The 18142-nt window shown below is 37.1% G+C and overlaps 1 protein-coding gene across 1 annotated transcript in view; it reads right to left on the bottom strand.

Moving 5' to 3' along the window:
* Positions 1-18142, bottom strand: part of LOC141372790 (lipoxygenase homology domain-containing protein 1-like) — a 55351-nt gene that overhangs the window by 9274 nt on the left and 27935 nt on the right. Inside the window, exons 3-5 of the mRNA XM_073892776.1 lie at positions 14920-15074; positions 11228-11306; positions 1164-1245 (exon numbers count right to left, since the gene is read on the bottom strand). Coding sequence (XP_073748877.1) covers positions 1164-1245; positions 11228-11306; positions 14920-15074 — 316 coding nt within the window. The remainder of the gene's footprint in view (positions 1-1163; positions 1246-11227; positions 11307-14919; positions 15075-18142) is intronic.

Below are 18142 nucleotides of genomic sequence, written 5' to 3'. Positions count from 1 at the left end.
GCACATCCAGCTCTCTGGCTTCATTTAGTACCACATCCCTCCTGCCTTATCCTAGCATTAAGTGGGAGTTCTCTCAAGCAAGACAAGGGTGCTTCATTTTTTTATCTCTAAATATCCAGAACTTGGCATAGGACCCAACACCTGGGAGGCATGCAGTGTTTCTGCATACATAAAAAGATGAACAAATGAATGTACACAATGCCTGAGTTCTTTAGGTTCAAGGAATGTGCAATCACATAGACATCCACCCTGGCACCTGGGCTCTCACATAGGTCTCTATCATGGCCCTGAGGGCATTAATGTTCATTCTCACATGGGCATCCACTGAGTCCTTTCAGGCAAGGACTATATGCCTTATCACTGGATCTCTTTATTCCATTTCTTGATACGATAGGTGGTCAATTACTATTTATACAATGACTGAATGAATGAATCAGTATATTCTATAGATTAATTAATAACAGGGAAATTAGTTTTGTAATTTTTATTCATAGTATACTTTGTTTTAGGATATATTTGATATTTGATTCATAACAATCCTAAGAAAAGGAGGGACATCTGATTTAAACATTCTCATCATAAAATTCTGAAAATTGAGGATCAGAGAGTGTAAGTGATACACCTATAAATGGCCCAGGAGTTAAAAAGTTGCCCTTGCAACTTGATTCTCCTAATTTATATTCTATCTACACCACATTAGAATAATGCTTTAGAGCTCACAGCTCATATACATAACTTCATTTGATTTTAAATGAGTCCGATGAGGTAGGAGGAACAGGTATTATTCCCATTTTACATATGAGGGAATTGAACGTCTGGGAAGTTGACAGTAGCAACCATGTTTGCAGAATGAGCAAGAACACAGCAGGTATTTGAGAAACACATCAAGTACCAGTTTTCTAAGTCCTAATTCAATTTTCTTTCCATTTCAGCATGCTTATTCCTGAAAAGAAAAATATTAAATAATACAAATAAAGAATTTCTAGTGCTGTAAGGAACAGCTTGCTGAGGAGAGAGGCTTTCAGCTCCGGTATTAAAGGAAGGGGTGATGCGACCAGGTGGATGGGGGGGACTGGGAGCGGGGCTTGCTGATGACGCAGCTGAAATGGACTAGACAGAGGGGAGCATAATTCTGCATAATGAGGAATTAAGTAACAGCATACTGGTTGCATGGAAACAGCACCTCTTGATTGCCATCTTCCTCTTCAGATTTAACAACAATACTCTCAAGAAACCATCCATTACCTGTTAAATAGACAAAGGAGATCACGTTCTTTTGCATAAAATATAGTACTGCTGTGATTTTATTCATAGACTGTCCAAATGTTCAAAATTTGGGTCCAAAATATGCACTTCCAAATTATACCAGGAAAGAAGTGAAAGTGTGAGTGAGGGACCTAATTATACAGAGTAGTAGAAGCAGAGGAAAAGAGAAGATTCCCTATCAGGTATAAACTCTCTAAATTCCTTTAAAAGTACTTAAGGGCCAAGAACAAAAAGAAATAAATTCCCATAGATATGTTTCAGTGCATTATTTATAGAAGGTTGATAGATTTAAATCATGATGTAAAGTCACAATAATCATCACTCTTAATGGTGAAAATCTAGAAGTTATCACTGATTACTGCATTTGTCAATGCAACTAAATAAAGAGGAAAGAGAAACGGAAGGAAGGAGAATAAAAAGTACTAAATGTTGAGAAAGAAGAAACAGAACTGTCATCATTCATGTGTAATGTGACTTTCTAAATTAAGAACCCCAAGATGTTGCAGAAGATAGTGAGAGATGAAAAAAATGATTACATAATAAATATATAAAAACCTATTACACTTCTATTGACCCAGAAAGGAAGCATTAAAAAGCATAGTTCAACAAAAGCAATCATGTTGAATTGCTATAAAAATTTAAGAATGTAGGGGTAAATCTAAAAACAGATACAGTATAATTTATAGAAAAATTACTGGGGCACCTGAGTGGCTCAGTAGGGTTAAGCATCCAACTCTTGATTTTGGCTCAGGTCATGATTTCACGGATCTCATGGGTAGTGGGATCAAGTCCCCCCCACCCCCCAGGCTTGGGCTCTGCACTCAAGAGGGGGTGTGCTTGGGATTCTCTCTCTCCCTCTCCCTCACACACACTCTGGTGCTCTGGTGCTCTCTAAAATAAATAAATCTTTTTTAAAAAGAAAAATTATCTAAATTAAGCATAACAGCAAAGAAAAAATAAATAAACTATTTCATATTCTTGAGAGTGAAGAAATTATAGCGATGTCAGTTTCTCTCAAACTAATCTAAAGCCTGAATATAATTAAATCAAATTCACCATAAGTTTTACCAAGAAAATTGACAAGCAAATGATAAAATGTATATGGGTATGTGAAGCCCAAGAATATCTCAGGCACTCCTGAATTAGATAAAGTAAGGTAGGTGAATCATCCTTCCAATTACCAACATTTGTTATAAATCTATACTAATTAATACAATACAGAATTGGTGCTGGCATAGATAAATCGACTGATGGAACCAGAGAAAGGACTCAGAAATGACCTGCACATCTACACAAACTCATTATGAGCAGTCTGTGTTTTGCTCTCGGTGCAGAAATGTATGAAGGACTGCTCACTGGAAATGCCATCTTCATCAATGAAGAAAATTATGACCGTTCATTTGTTAAATATTTTTGCCAAAATATCAAAAACTCCCTTACTGTCAGTTATAAATGTACAAGAAAATTAAAAAATACCAATGCTAATATTTAGTATGCTATAATTGAAAAACATTAGAAACAGTGAGAATTAAAAGGTATATTTCTGGGGTGCCTGGGTGGTTCAGTCATTAAACGTCTGCCTTCAGCTCCAGGCATGATCCCAGAGTCCTGGGATTGAGCCCTGTATCGGGCTCCCTGCTCAGCGGGAAGCTTGCTTCTCCCTCTCCCACTCCCCCTGCTTGTGTTCCCTCTATTGCTGTGTCTCTCTCTGTCAAATAAAATCTTTAAAAAAATAAAAATAAAAGGTATATTTCTTTGTTAAAAAACTTATGAAAGGTAGTCTAAATGGTGCTTGCCTTCTTTCTCTCATCACATAACTTATAATAAAGAGCAAGCATCTTTTTAATTCTGAATAGCCAAAGGAATATTGAAAAAGAAAACCAAAGCTGGTGGCGTCACAATTCTGGACTTCAAGCTCTATTACAAAGCTGTCATCATCAAGACAGTATGGTACTGGCACAAAAACAGACACATAGATCAATGGAACAGAATTGAGAACCTAGAAATGGACCCTCAACTCTATGGTCAACTAATCTTTGACAAAGCAGGAAAGAATGAAACTGGACCATTTCCTTACACCACACACAAAATTGAAAGACCTAAAGGTGAGACAGGAATCCATCAAAATCCTAGAGGAGAACACAGGCAGCAACCTCTTCGCCCTCAGCCGCAGCAACTTCTTCGCCCTCAGCTGCAGCAACTTCTTCCTTGAAACATCGCCAAAGGCAAGGGAAGCAAGGGCAAAAATGAACTATTGGGACTTCATCAAGATAAAAACTTTTGCACAGCAAAGGAAACAGTCCACAAAACCAAAAGACAACCAACATAATGGGAGAAGATATTTGCAAATGACATATCAGATAAAGGGCTAGTATCCAAAATCTATAAAGAACTTACCAACTCAACACCCAGAGAATAAATAATCCAATCAAGAAATGGGCAGAGGACATGAACAGACATTTTTCCAAAGAAGACATCCATATGGCCAACAGACACATGAAAAAGTGTTCAACATCACTCGGCATCAGGGAAATACAAATCAAAACCTCAGTGAGATGCCACCTCACACCAGTCAGAATGGCTAAAATTAACAAGTCAGGAAACGACAGATGTTGGTGAGGATGTGGAGAAAGGGGAACCCTTCTACACTGTTGGTGGGAGTGAAAGCTGGTGCAGCCACTCTGGAAAACAGTACAGAGGTTCATCAAAAAGTTGAAAATAAAGCTACCCTATGACCCAGCAATTGCACTACTGGGTATTTAGCCCAAAGATACAAATGTAGTGATCTGAAGGGGCACCTGCATCCCGATGTTTATAGCAACAATGTGCACAATAGCCAAACTATGGAAAGAGCCTAGATGTCTATCAATAGATGAATGGATAAAGAAGATATATATATACCACATCTTCTTTATGGCAACATTCCCATACACACACACACACACACACACACACACACACACACTGGAATATTATGCAGCCAACAAAAAACACGAAATCTTGCCATTTGCAATGATGTAGATGGAACTAGAGGGTATTATGCTAAGCAAAATAAGTCAATCAGAGAAAGACAAGTATCATATGATCTCACTGATATGAGGAATTCTTAATCTCAGGAAACAAACTGAGGGTTGCTGGAGTGGTGGGGGGTGGGGGGGATGGGGTGGCTGGGTGATAGACATTGGGGAGGGTATGTTCTATGTTGAGCACTGTGAATTTTGTAAGACTGATGAATCACAGACCTGTACCTCTGAAACAAATAATACAATATATGTTAAAAAAAAAAAAAAGAAGACAGTAAGAAGGGAAAAATGAAGGGGGGGAAATTGGAGAGGGAAATGAACCATGAGAGACTATGGGCTCTGAGAAACAAACTGAGGGTTTTGGGGGGGGTAGGGGGATGGTTTGGCCTGGTGATGGGTATTAAGGAGGGCATGTATTGAATGGAGCACTGGGTGTTATATGCAAACAATGAATCATGGAACACTACATCAAAAATTAATGATGTAATGTATGGTGACTAACATAACATAATAAAATAAAATTTAACAAAAAAAAGAAGTAAAAAAACAGCTGAGAAAAACAATGGAATCAGTTTTGTACAATGCTTCTGGTATGAATTAAAGATACATGTATATATATGCTCTGAAATAAAAAATTGTGCAATAAAAAAAAGGAGGGCACATGATGTAATGAGCACTGGGTATTATATAAGATTGATGAATCACTGACCTCTACCTCTGATGCTAATAATACACTATATGTTAATTAATTGAATTTAAATTAAAAAAATTAAATGAACGGTGGGGGAAAAAGAGCGTCTTTTCTATGCCCTTGAAAATTGTCTAACTCCTTTCTAAGTTTCCATCAGCTTCCTCCATTTTGTCCTCTGTGCTTCCAATATCATTAAACATCTCTTAGAGTTGCTTTAATTGGAAGTTTTCAGCAGCATCACTTCCTCTGGGACATGTTCATCATTTTTGTTACCCTCATTCATGGGTGTAAGGTCCCTTCTCTGGGTTCCTTGGGCTGTTTATCTAAAGTCTCTCCAACAGTGACAGTGGCAACATTCCAACAGTCAGATATTTCTTCTATAACTATCTCCATTTCTGTTTGATTTCAACTTCCATCCCAGCATTCTCACTTTTATTTCTTTGATGTGCTTGTATCTTTGAATTATACATTTTTGTAAAATGTCATATGGGTTTATTACTGAGAGACAAGGAGTCAATATAGCTATAGGCTTTTCTGGCTGTGCATGAAATGTGTAACAGACTGTGAAAGACGCCAAGTGATCGGCTCAGGATCAGGATCAGATCCTGACGTAAAGTGATTGGATCAGATCAAGATGTGCATCTGTTATGTACACAGTGATTTGTGGACTGAGGACGTGGCAGTGAAGTTTGTACTTTATGCAGTTACAGTTAGCATGCCATGATAACTGAAATTTGAACCATGTTGTTGAGGGACCTGTGTTATTTAAATTATTGTCACTAAAATTTGTGCATACAGATACATGCAAAGTAAGAACTGCCCTATATCTGACAAAAGTGACTTTGTAGAGCACAACAGGAAAAGACGCGGTGACGATAAACCATGACGTTACAACTGGTTATCCATATGGGAAAAAGTAAAATGGATTACATCTTTATGTCATACACAGAAATCAACTGCAGGTGGGTCAAATATCTAAATCTTCAGGACAACACTTTATATATTTTCTTCCTTCCTTCCTTCCTTCTTTTCTCTTTCTCTCTTTCTCTCTTTCGTTCATTCTTTCCAATACCTCAGGGGTAGAGAAGGCTTTCTAAAGATAAGAAATCTGATAATTAGAAAAAATACCATATTGTTAAATTGAGACAATATTAGGAATTTCAATTTATCAAAACATACGCCACACTGCACAAGATATTGTGGTAGTAACTGCTAGTTGATATCCCCTTCTTCAATCACTGCAACGTTAGACTCACATTTCCCTGATGGCTTTGCAGCTGGAGATAACTGTATGACTAATTTCTCAGTAATGGGATGTGACCAGAAGTAGTGTGAGCAGTTTCTACCTCACTTACTTAAAAGATACTGTTGCCAGGGATTTTCTCTTTTTTATGTGATGTGACCAGCTCTGCCCACTCAGAGGAGGAAAAGGTCTAGGTGGTGGTATAACAACAAGATGCAAGGACCCTGGTCCCCGATGACTGGCTAGAGCATACCCCTCATAACTGCTTACTTTGGAACTGTTACCTGAGTGGGAAACCAGCTTCTATCTTTTTAAAACCCTTTCTGAGCATTTTTTATTAGCCATCCATTGCCTTTGCCATAAATATTATAGATAAGAACACGTATTTCCACAGAAAAGGAAATTCAATAGACAAAAAAAAAAAAACACCTCACACTTCTTAGGAATCAGGGAAATGCAGATTAAGGCCACAGTGAGATACCATATTATACCCCAAAATTAAGTGTACCAGGTGTTTGTGAGACTGTGACACAATAGAAATTTTTATGTACCGTAAGAGTAAAATTTAGTAAAATCACTTTTGAAAAAGCAGTTTACATGAGAGACTATGGACTCTGAAAAACAAACTGAGGGTTCTAGAGGGGAGGGCGGTGGGGGATAGGTTAGCCTGGTGATGGGTATTAAAGAGGGCATGTTCTGCATGGAGCACTGGGTGTTATACGCAAACAATGAATCATGGAACACTGCATCAAAAACTAATGATGTAATGTATGGTGATTAACATAACAAAAAAATTTTTTTAAAAAGCAGTTTATTTTATAAAGCTGAATAGAATCCATAGTTTTTTGCCCAGCAATTAACTTCTATGGAGTTAGCCTGAAGCAGGGTTTCTCAGCCTCAGCATGATTGAGATGTTGGGCCTGACAATTCTTGGTTGAGGGGCTCTCCTGTGCATTGTAGGATGATTAGCAGCATCCCAGGCCTCTACCCACTAGATACTGGTAGCACCCTCTTCCCAGTGTGCCAACCAAAACAAATCTCCAGACATTGCCAAGTGTCCCTGGGGGAGGCACAATCACCCCATCTGAGAACCACCACCCTGGAGGAACTCTGGCTTCCATGCACCAGGGGACATGCACAAGAATGTTCATTTCAATCTGTGACAGCTAGACTGGAAATGACACGATCACCCATTAACAAGAGATGAATAAATTCATTATGTGCAACCATGCAATAGAATATTATGGTCATGAAAACTTTATCTAGAGCACCACACAAGAAAGTGGATGAATCTTGGAAACACAATCTTGAGTGGAAAAAAAAAATCAAGTCATGTAAGATTCCATACAGCACGTCAAATTTTAACAAAGCACAAAAACTATCAGAAGTATTTTCAAGGATGCCTACATAATTAATAGAGCCTTCTTTTTTTTTTTAAAGATTTTATTTATTTATTTGAGAGAGAGAGAATGAGAGATAGAGAGCACGAGAGGGAAGAGGGTCAGAGGGAGAAGCAGACTTCCTGCCAAGCAGGGAGCCCGATATGGGACTCGATCCCGGGACTCCAGGATCATGACCTGAGCCGAAGGCAGTCGCTTAACCAACTGAGCCACCCAGGTGCCCTAGAGCCTTCTTTTTTTTAAGCAATGATAAGAATACCAAGAAAAAACTCAGGATGTCTACATTGGGGGAGAGGATGGGTGCAGTGAACACAGGTAGGACCACTGGTATCAATAATGTTTTGGGATTAACTTGTATGGTGGGTTATCAAATTTATATCATTCACATTTCGGAAAGAAAAGAAAGGAAAACATAGTCTAGATACCCTAACTATCATGGTATCTTTTTCTTTTAATGAAAAGAATGTGTAGCATATAGGAATGAGAGTTTAAATAATTTAAAAAGAATTTAAAGTAATTACAGGCATACCTCATTTTATCGTGCTTTGCTTTATTGCACTTCGTGGATACTGCAGTTTTTACAAATTGAAGATTTGTAGCAACCCTGCACAGAGCAGGTCTATCTGTACCATTTTCCCAACAGCATTTGCTCACTTCATGTCTCTGTGTCACCTTTTGGTAATTCTTGCAATATTTCAAATGTTTTCATTATTATAATATTTGTTATGGTGATCTTTGATCAGCAACTACTACTCAGTGCAAGTTCAAATGATGGTTAGCATTTTTTAGCAATAAGGTATTTTTTAATTAAGGTACATACATTGTTTTCTTAGACATAATGCTATTGCACACTTAATAGACCACAGTACAGTGTAAACAGAACTTTCATATTCACTGAGAAACCAAAGAATTCATTTAACTCACTGTATTGCAATATTTGCTTTATTGCAGTGGTCTGGAATGGAAACCTGCAATATCTTGGAGGTACGCCTGTCCTTTCAATTTCCCAAAATTGAATTTCAAGTAGTTTCATCCCATCAGTCAGAGAAAAACCATCAAGATTTCCAAGTATCACACCAAAACCTAGCCCTCACTCCGAGCCTACCACGTTTTCATCTTTCCTCAGAGAACTTCATGTTCTTCTGAACTATGCTAAGTATCCCTGCCATATGTCCAATAGCACTCCAAGGGTCACTTTCAGAGCTATGAGTCATATTTTATTACACTTACTTATTTCATATGTGTCTGCCCCCACTAGGACCCACCTGCAAGGGCTGGGACCACCTGCATCTTCTTCACATTTGAATGCCCAGCCTCTGGCAAAATGCCTGGCACATAGCAGCCCCTCAGCAAAGAACTCTGACATCAGAAAGCAGTGCTTGTTAATGACTGCCTTGAGGACCACATGAATCAGAATCCCTTAAACTGCTTATATATACATACTTTATATATATGTGTATATATATGTATTTTAAAAATATATAATTAAAAAGTTATATTTTATATTATTTATTTATATGTCATATATTTATATTATAAAATATGTATATTTTAAAGCATATTTCTGATAACTCAATACCTGCTGGATCAGAATCTCTGGGGTGGGCCCAGGAATCTATTTTGTATGTTTTAAGACACTCAGATAATTCCTGAATATTCTGAAGTTTTACAAACTTTGCTAAAAAGGTAGGGCTTTCCTGAAGCTTTCTATTATTCTATTTAAGAGTAGATATCTACAGATACAACTACATTCAAGTTAAAACAATAATGTGGTAAGTAGCTTCTCTTTCTACAAATGAGAAGGGAAAAAAAGCCTTGAGGATTTAGCTGAAGTCATTCTCATACCTGTACAGGTTTTGTTCATCAATGCTTCATTGGAAAAAATTGCTATTTAGAAGTTTGTTGCGTCCTCAGCCCAAAGCATTTTCTATGTGAGTCACTTGGCTCCTTCAACATATTTAAAATCACAATGCTTCTTTCCTTTTCCCTTCTGTCATTTTTATTCTTTGCATCAACCAGCCTTGGTAATGACGTAGCAACCTTCACATGTGTGGCTTGCCCCTTCATATAATTCCCTGATTCTTCTTCCTTTCACCAGAAATGATCCCCTGTGATTGCTGTGCTGACTCTTGTTTCTACAGTCCTGCGACATTGGCCCTTTCAGTATTCAGGGCTTCCTTCGCTCATCTCCGAGAGGAGTCTCAAAATAATTTTCTAAACGACAGCCTGAGGAAGCCAGGGATTTCTGCTAACTGCTCTGTTCTGACCCACGCCCCAGTCTCCAGTGTTCGCCTCTCACTAGCTGTTCTGCAAGTCCCCGCACTGTTTGTGGAGGAGACTTGGCATAAAGTCAGGACAATGCCAGTTTCCATCCATCATGAAAATAACGCAAAAGTCATACCCCTCTGCAGCGACACTGTGTAGAGAAGGCAGCATACTGTGTCTTTCTATTCAATTTCTTATTTCTGTCTCTTTCTAATAATTTTCCCTCTATGATCCTCAACTCATTTTACCACGTGTCCATTCTTTCCATACACTGTTACCTTCCCTTTTCTTTTTCCTTTCTTTTTGGTTCACATCCAGAATAAATGCGCTTCTTTCTTGCAAAGGCCATTTTAAACTCTCCTCATTCCTTTTCAAGGGTTTTACTCAAAATTGTTCCACTGATTTAAATCCATTCATTCAATAAATGGTCATTAATTAAACTTCCATATTATTAAGCACTATACTAGGAAAGAGAATAAAGACGAATAAAATATAATTCCAGACTTTAAAAACTCAAAATCAAGCAGAAGGTAAAAAAAAAAGAGCATAGAAATAAATGTAATAAATGATTTCAGTACTATGACATAAGTTGTGATATGTAGTTGCATTCTAGCAGTAAAAAATACAGGTTCTAGAGACAAACACTTAAGTTTGAATTGAATGGCTCTACAGGAGGGAGGGAAGAATATATTAATGAAGTAGAATTGACAGGGCTTGGTTAATAGGTGTGGAGGCGGTAGAAGGCAGAGAGGAAAATGAGGAATCAAACATGATTCTCAAGTTGCTGGTTTGCTGAAGAGTATGCGGTGGGGGACCCAGGAGAAACACATCTGCAGGAAACATGATAGATGCAATTTTGAACACTGCCTAGTAGGTCTGGAAATTTTGTGTGCAGGTACACACACAATAAAGTTTTTGTCTTCTTGGGAAATTTCCTTCATAGTAACATAGCAGTGAGCTTTTTAAGTCATACAATAAACCTAACTTGACACAACTTCTTCTAACTACATAATTTCTTAAAAGAAAATTATTTTCAGTAGCTCAGTTAAGCATCCGACTCTTAATTTCAGCTCAGTCATGATCTCAGGGTGTTGAGATGGAGCCCCATGTTGGGCTCTACACTTAACAGGGTGTCTGCTTGAAATTCTCTCCCTCTCCCCCTCCTCCCACTGTCTCTGTCTAAAATAAATAAATAAATAAAATCTTAAATTAAAAAAAAGAAAATTATTTTCTATCTCAACTTTACAAGACCTGTATATTTATCTTTTTATTTCACCTGCCTTTTATGCTACTTTTAATAAATTCAAAACAGACTTCTTACCAAGAAAGCACATCTTACCTGGACCTGTCCCATCGTGACTAATCAGAACTTTCTTCAGTTTTCCAAGAGACACTGCCTCAATGGAAAAAATATCAACCTGTATGATAACAAAAATAAACTGAATGACCATTAGGATATTTCCTTTTTCTAGGAAAAAAAATAGCATTATGAGTACTATATCAGTTCATCACTATATTGCTATGTATTGCTATATTCTTATTATTACTATACTATAAAAAATTTCCACTACTATTTTATATGCAGTCCTACACTATGCCTTGTGAGACAAATATAAGCAAGTAACATAATTTTTGGCCTCCTTAATCATACGGTCTAAATAAATCTGTAAAAGATTTTCAAAATATAATCATAACATTTAAGTCTACCATTAGTAGTGATAATAATAGTTGATATCGCCCTCACTATACACAAACTCTTCTAAGTGTTTTTCATATATTTAATCCTCAGAACGACCCATGAAGTAAGTACTACTCATTGTCGTATTTTACAGTTGAAAAGATGGAGACATACAGAGTTCAATTACTCACCCAAGGTCAACATCTAGTGAGGGACCAAGCCAGGACTCAGCCCCCAGCAGTCTGCCTCCAGAATGTAGGCTCTCCACCACTGGTGTCTGCCTCTCAGTAAAATTTGTTTCTAAATCAACCATGCATTGCAATAGCTACATGTGCATGCATATACAGATGAAGTTTTAAATAAACTATTAACTAGATATGTAGTCTACAAATTAAAATACACAACACATTCAATGCACACATCCATGAAAATGATACATTAACAGCACCCCAAAACCCCTCCATGGCCCACTGCAGTCATAATCTCCCACAGTTGTAGCCACTATCCTGACTTTTAATTCGTTTTGGCAGGTCTAGGACCATAAACAGAATCATAAATTATGTTCTTTCTGCTTTTTACTCAACTTTTGGGGAATTTACCCATGTTGCTTTATTTAACAACGTTTTGTTCATTTTCATTACTGAATATTATTCCACATTATTTATCCATTCTGCTACTTATGAACAATAATTGTTTCTGGGTTTAGGGTATTACAAATAACACTGCTCAGAACATTCTTGACATGGCTTTTTGTGTATATTTGTGTACATTTCTGCTGGGGAACTGCTGGGTTATAGAGCATTAGTAGAGTCTACTTTTCCAAAATGCTTATACCACTGCACACTGTGCATGCTCAGTGTGTGAGAGGTCAAGGTGCTCCACAGGTAGTCAATACTTGGTATTGTCATTCTTTTCAAGTTTAAGCCATCTGATTAGGCACAGTGACCCTTCATTATGGTTTTCATTGTATTTTCCTGATTACTAACAAAGTTGGGTACACTTTTCATGTTGATTGGCTATTTAGATATCTTCTTTTTAGAAAGGACCATATTCAAGTGTCATGCCATGTTTTCAATTGGGTTATCTGTTTTCTTGTTGATCTGTTAGTGTATATAATTTAGAAACAAGTCCTTTGCCAGGATATATTTTACAATATCTTCTCCTACTTCATGATTTGCCTTTTTTACTTTCTTCATGGTGCCTTAAGGGAGAGAAGTCTTTATTAAAATGGTGTAAATTTATCTTTTTTCCTTTATGCTTTGTGCTTTCTTTGTTTTGTCTTTAAAATCTTAGTCTATATGTGTACACCCATGTTCATAGCAGCATTACTCACATTGGGGCTATAGCCAAAATGTGGAAGCAGTCCAATTACATTCATACTAATGAATGGATAAATGAAATCTTACCTATACACATAATGGAATATTATTCACCCTTTGAAAAAAAAGAAAATTCTGACACATGCTACAACACAGATGAACCTTGAAGACATTGTGCTGAGTAAAATAAGTCAGTCTCGAAAAGACAAATATCTTTGATTCCACTTAGATGAGTTTCATAAATAAATCAAAGTCACAGAGACAGAAAGTAGAATGGTGGTTGCCAGGGACTGGGTTGAGGGAAAGAGAAGAGAATAGGATTTATTTTTTAATGGGTACAGTTTTGGTTCTGCAAGATGAAAAGTTCTGGAGCTTGATGGTGGTAATCTTTGCACAACAATGCAAATGAATGTGCTCAATGCCACTGAATTGTACACTTAAAAATTGTTAGAGTGGTAACATTCATATTATGTGTATTTTATCACCATTAAAAGATTTTTAAAATCCTAAGCTACCCCCAAGATCACAAAGGTTTTTCTTTTATAGGCTCTTCTAAATACTTGATTGTTTTACCTTTCCAACTTAGACCTAAATTTGTATGAAATTGATTTGGGGGTTCAGTGTAAAATAGGGCTCATAATTTCTTGGATATCACAATTGATATCCAATTTGCTGCCTTTCCCTGATGCTGCACATCAAGACATGTGGATCTTTTTCTGGCTCTATTCTGCTTCTTTGTTCTATCTGTCTTGCCTTGTACCAATTAATGCTGTCTTAATTACTTTAACTTTACAATAAATCTCAATATCTGGTACTGTGAGCCCTCCAGCTTTGTTTTTCTCTTAATAATCTTCCTGATTATTTGGGGTGTATTTGATTTGTTGCCCTTCCACATAAATTTTAGAATTAGATTGCCAATTTCCATAAAAAAATTTATGGGAGTTTGATTGCTATTGCACTGAAACTGCAGATAAGGAGAAAAGTGAGCACTTTATAATATTGACTCTTCCAATCCAGGAACATAGTGTATCTTTATTAATTTATGACTTTTTAAAAATTTCCCAATAATATTTTGTCATTTTCCATGTAGAGGTCTTGCCTTGGCCATCTGGGTGCCTGCTGCCCATTGGGTCTGGGGATGGAGGGAGCCTCGGGACAGAGCTGCATGTGCACTGCCCAGGACTACGTTCCTTCCTGCTCAACTGCTTTAGCCACCACTGTCATTGGTACACCATCTGTCAGCTGAGGTCCTGAAGGTCCTTGCTGTCAACAGAGGTGACCTCTAGAATGCATACTTACCTTGGCACCTCCTCTTTCCTTATTTCCTCTACATTCACTGTGCTTCCTAGGATCACCCCCCTCCCCATTAACCACCCACAGGACCTGCGCCAGGCTCTGCTTTGGGAGAACTCATATGAAGGTCCCACTTCGCAAGTGGAAATTTGTGAAGCCCTCTCTTTACTGCTGGGTCCAGACTGAATCCTAGCCATCTGAGACCTTCTAAATCTCCACACGGCATCTGGGGCTCTCCATGGCCACTCTGATTGGCTTCTTGCTTCTAAGCGTCTGTTTATAAATGGTAGAAAGTGATGCTGAATATCAGCTTCTCCTCTGCACTTCCTTTCTCGCCCAGATCTTGGGCCCTCATACCCTAACTGCCTTGGCAGCTGTCCAATGCCTTTAAAACCAATTTTAGTAGGTATTTATCAAATGTTTCTAGCTGTCAGCAAGATAGTCACTTTGTTATGAGCCAGACTGCCCTAGCTGGAAGTATAATCTTGGTTGTTTTGTTTTTGGATTTTGTTTGTTTTTAATAGCAGAAAAAAAAACTAGGAGTTACTTGTGGTTTCACTGTCCCTGGTTAAGACTACCTCCACTCAGCCCCAGACAGTACAACGCACGCCAAGAAGTGCCCATGCCTCTCTGTACTTCCTAGTTGGTATCAAATGAGCAGCTCTAGAATTTTCTGTGTGTCTTTTTAAAGAAATTAGAGGAAGGATGGTATATAAGAATGAATAAAAATCTTTCTATTACCTGTCCACGCCGAAACTTGACTTTGTTATTTTGGGATTGATGAAGCCTTCGGTTCCCTGAATCTCCTTTGGTGCCAATGAGGTTGATAAGCACGTTAGACTCTGTCTCTGCACCTGGCTTCCTGCCAGTGTACATGTAGATCTCATAAACCACCACTGAAATGTCAGAAATCCGATATTACCTTTCTCATTTTTATTTTCTCTCTAAATGTATTAGATACCCTGAAAAACAATCAGAATGTTGCCTAATCTAGCTGACATGAGTTTCTCCGTGGTGGTTGGTCCCAGCTCTTTTCCTCACTCAGACCCCATTCAAACAGACTCTCGACTGTCCCATGTTTACCTCATTCATAAGACTCAGCTATTTCCCAAACTACGGTTTCAAAATAATTATTGCTAGTAATTATGCACTTTCATTAACCACTATACTTTCACCATTATTATGAAAAGTTGTATTAAAAAAAACAAAAAAAAACTCTTCTCTCTCTTAATTAGATGAAAGTGGCAACTTTCCTCCCAAAGTTTGGCTGTTCCAATCACAGCTGGTCACTCATGCTGCTATTCACAAAGATCACTACTCCAATAATGGGTATTTTTAATAGCACTCTTGAGAGAGAAAAAAATACAAAGATCTTAGAGAGATATAAATTTGAGAGATACAAATTTAAATTTTTTAAAAAGATACCAGGGAGGTACCAACAAATTATGATTCACCATATTTGACCTTAGAATCAAGGAAATTTCTGAGACACTGGTAGAAGTCACTAATTAGAAAAGAGATTGCTTTTGCTGATACAACTAATATGAATAATATCTTGGACACAATGAGTGCTTTTTATTCCAAATTCTAGAATGCTTTATAACTCTGTGCAATTGAACAGTTGCATTTATAGAAATTCACATTAACATTTTCCAAAGAACTCAGACATGAAAATCCAACAAGTAAGAAAACAAGGTAAGTGAGAAACATTGCCTGTTTCCATCATGCCTGACCTTTAAAAAGACAAATGTGGTATACTGGGAAATGGTGTAAGCAGAGAAGATAAATCAGTTTCTTTGAGCAGTCTTACATATTCTAAAATACCCCAGAGTGAAACACAGCTGAGCTTAAGCAGAAAATTAGAACACTTCTCATGAATTTAGGACAACCAAAGAAATCTTTTAAACTTCCTATAAAGAAGATCTGGTCTTACAACCTGGGTAACTGCCTGAACTGAATTAAACCAAAACTTATGCTAGAATTTTTCATGAAAACAAGTATGTAGACAGACATGATCGGAAGACTTAATAGGGAAGCTTTGCTTCTGTTTACTGAGAATTTTTTTGTTTCAGAGGAAGAGTGAACTTGTTTACAAATTTAAAAAAATGAAGATATTTAAAATATTAAAACACTTCTAAAATTAAAAAAATTGTTAAAGGTCTAAAAAAGGACATATCAAAAATTATTTAGGACAAAGATCATATACTTAGGGCACAAAGAACAACACTCAATGCTCCCTCAATCAGTACAGACTGTACACATTTTACAACCTATGTACCCATTGTCCCATGATCAAATCATGGAGCTTGCTTGCTACCTACACACAATTTAAATATTTCTTAACATTGTATTATTCCCAGAAGCTACTATAAGTTAAGTTTACTGTGCAAGCACCAAAAAAAAATCACTTGCCATCTAAAATTCAAAGAGAATTAAATGTACCCCATATTTAGAACAAGGTGGATACCATAGTTGAGCACTAACTTTTATTCTTTGAGATTCTCTCTATCTCAAAAAAAGTTACATAGTTTGAATTGGAAATTGAAAGAAAACATATAATCCCACCCAGAGAAACAGACATTTTGCTGAAATCAATGTTAAAATTGACTCAACTTTAATTGTACAGTATTACATAATCCACTAAGCATTTGCTGTAGTTTTGCAACAAAAGCACGTAGGTTTTTTAAATGCTAAATTCATAACAATAGATTCGAAGTCCAAACTTTTTCATGATCCTTAAGGGCAATACAAAATTCTTCCTTTAAGTAAAGAAAGGGAGAATTGAAGGAATACCTAGTTAGCATGTTGATTAGATGCGCCCTAAAATATTATGTGTTTTAAACAAGTCTTAGCAACTGAAGATCTCGGAGAATTCTTTGTTCAGTGTCTCTCCTTGGCGTGAAAGTCAGGTCTCAATGTTGATTCAAAGGCAGGGCCATACAGTTCTAGCTAAAAGAACTGCATTGTTGAAAAAATGTAGAAGGCTAACAAATTATCTCTATTCCAAGAGAGGGAGCCCCCCACACAGGGAGGGGAAATCCTAAGGGAGGGCAACAGTAAGTAAAAAATGTGAGTTAGAAGAAAATTTATAATTACCTCAAAATACTTGAAAAATTCAAGGCTGGGTTTCTAGACATGGATGTTATACAGAATGGAAGAGATCATTTTACTTGAACATATTCAAAGACAAGTATTACTAATCAATCATTCAGTTGCAAATAACTCTTTTAAAGCACCAGATTTTAAGAAGCTATTAATATACATTTCTCACCATGATTTAGCTAAAAGTATTGAAAGAGTTAACTTGTTGCTTTAGGTTATCTGTAAATATTGGGCATTTTTTGCCCCCAATTTTCTAATGTTCTTTTTACCATAGTTGATGCTAAATTTTTCTTTCGTACAATGAGTCAGGAGCCTCAGCTGCTGTGAGCCTTACTCACTCAGACAAAGTGGGCCATAAGCACCCAATAATAACATTGCTTGTCCTCCTGTTTGCCATAACTATCATCCAATTCAGTTCATAGCTAAACTATATATTTTCACCACTGTGGGGGAGGGCATTTGCTTCACGTGTGTTCTCAATGTCCTCACCTTCAACTCTTTCACCCTTATATTTACCTATACTTATAGTCATTTCAAAACTTTTCCCATCTTTCAAGGAATGCATAGCACACGGATTACTGCCAAAGCTTAGCATTCTTTGGGCTGACAAACTTGTGGCCTACATAATAAGATTTAACATCACCACATTAGTGACACAAAAATCTCTCAAATTTTAACCTGCAGGTTGGGTTCCCCCCCGCCCCCGCCTCAGACATCATTTTAGGCCAGAATCTGTGCCAAGCGTTTGTTAATGTTGATTTATCTGCATCAACTCCAAATATTAGCATCCCCATAAATAGTATCCTTAAGATTTCCTTTCAAGAAGTCTTGGATTCTTTAGTCTCTGCTTACTACAGCAATA

This window comes from Callorhinus ursinus, unplaced genomic scaffold (genome assembly GCF_003265705.2).
Source record: "Callorhinus ursinus isolate GAN/ISIS: 27379988/994484 unplaced genomic scaffold, GSC_fseal_2.0 scaffold5, whole genome shotgun sequence".
NCBI classification, from domain to species: domain Eukaryota; kingdom Metazoa; phylum Chordata; class Mammalia; order Carnivora; family Otariidae; genus Callorhinus; species Callorhinus ursinus.
The sequence above is the reverse complement of the archived record's forward strand: the minus strand, read 5'-3'. Positions and strand labels throughout refer to the sequence as shown.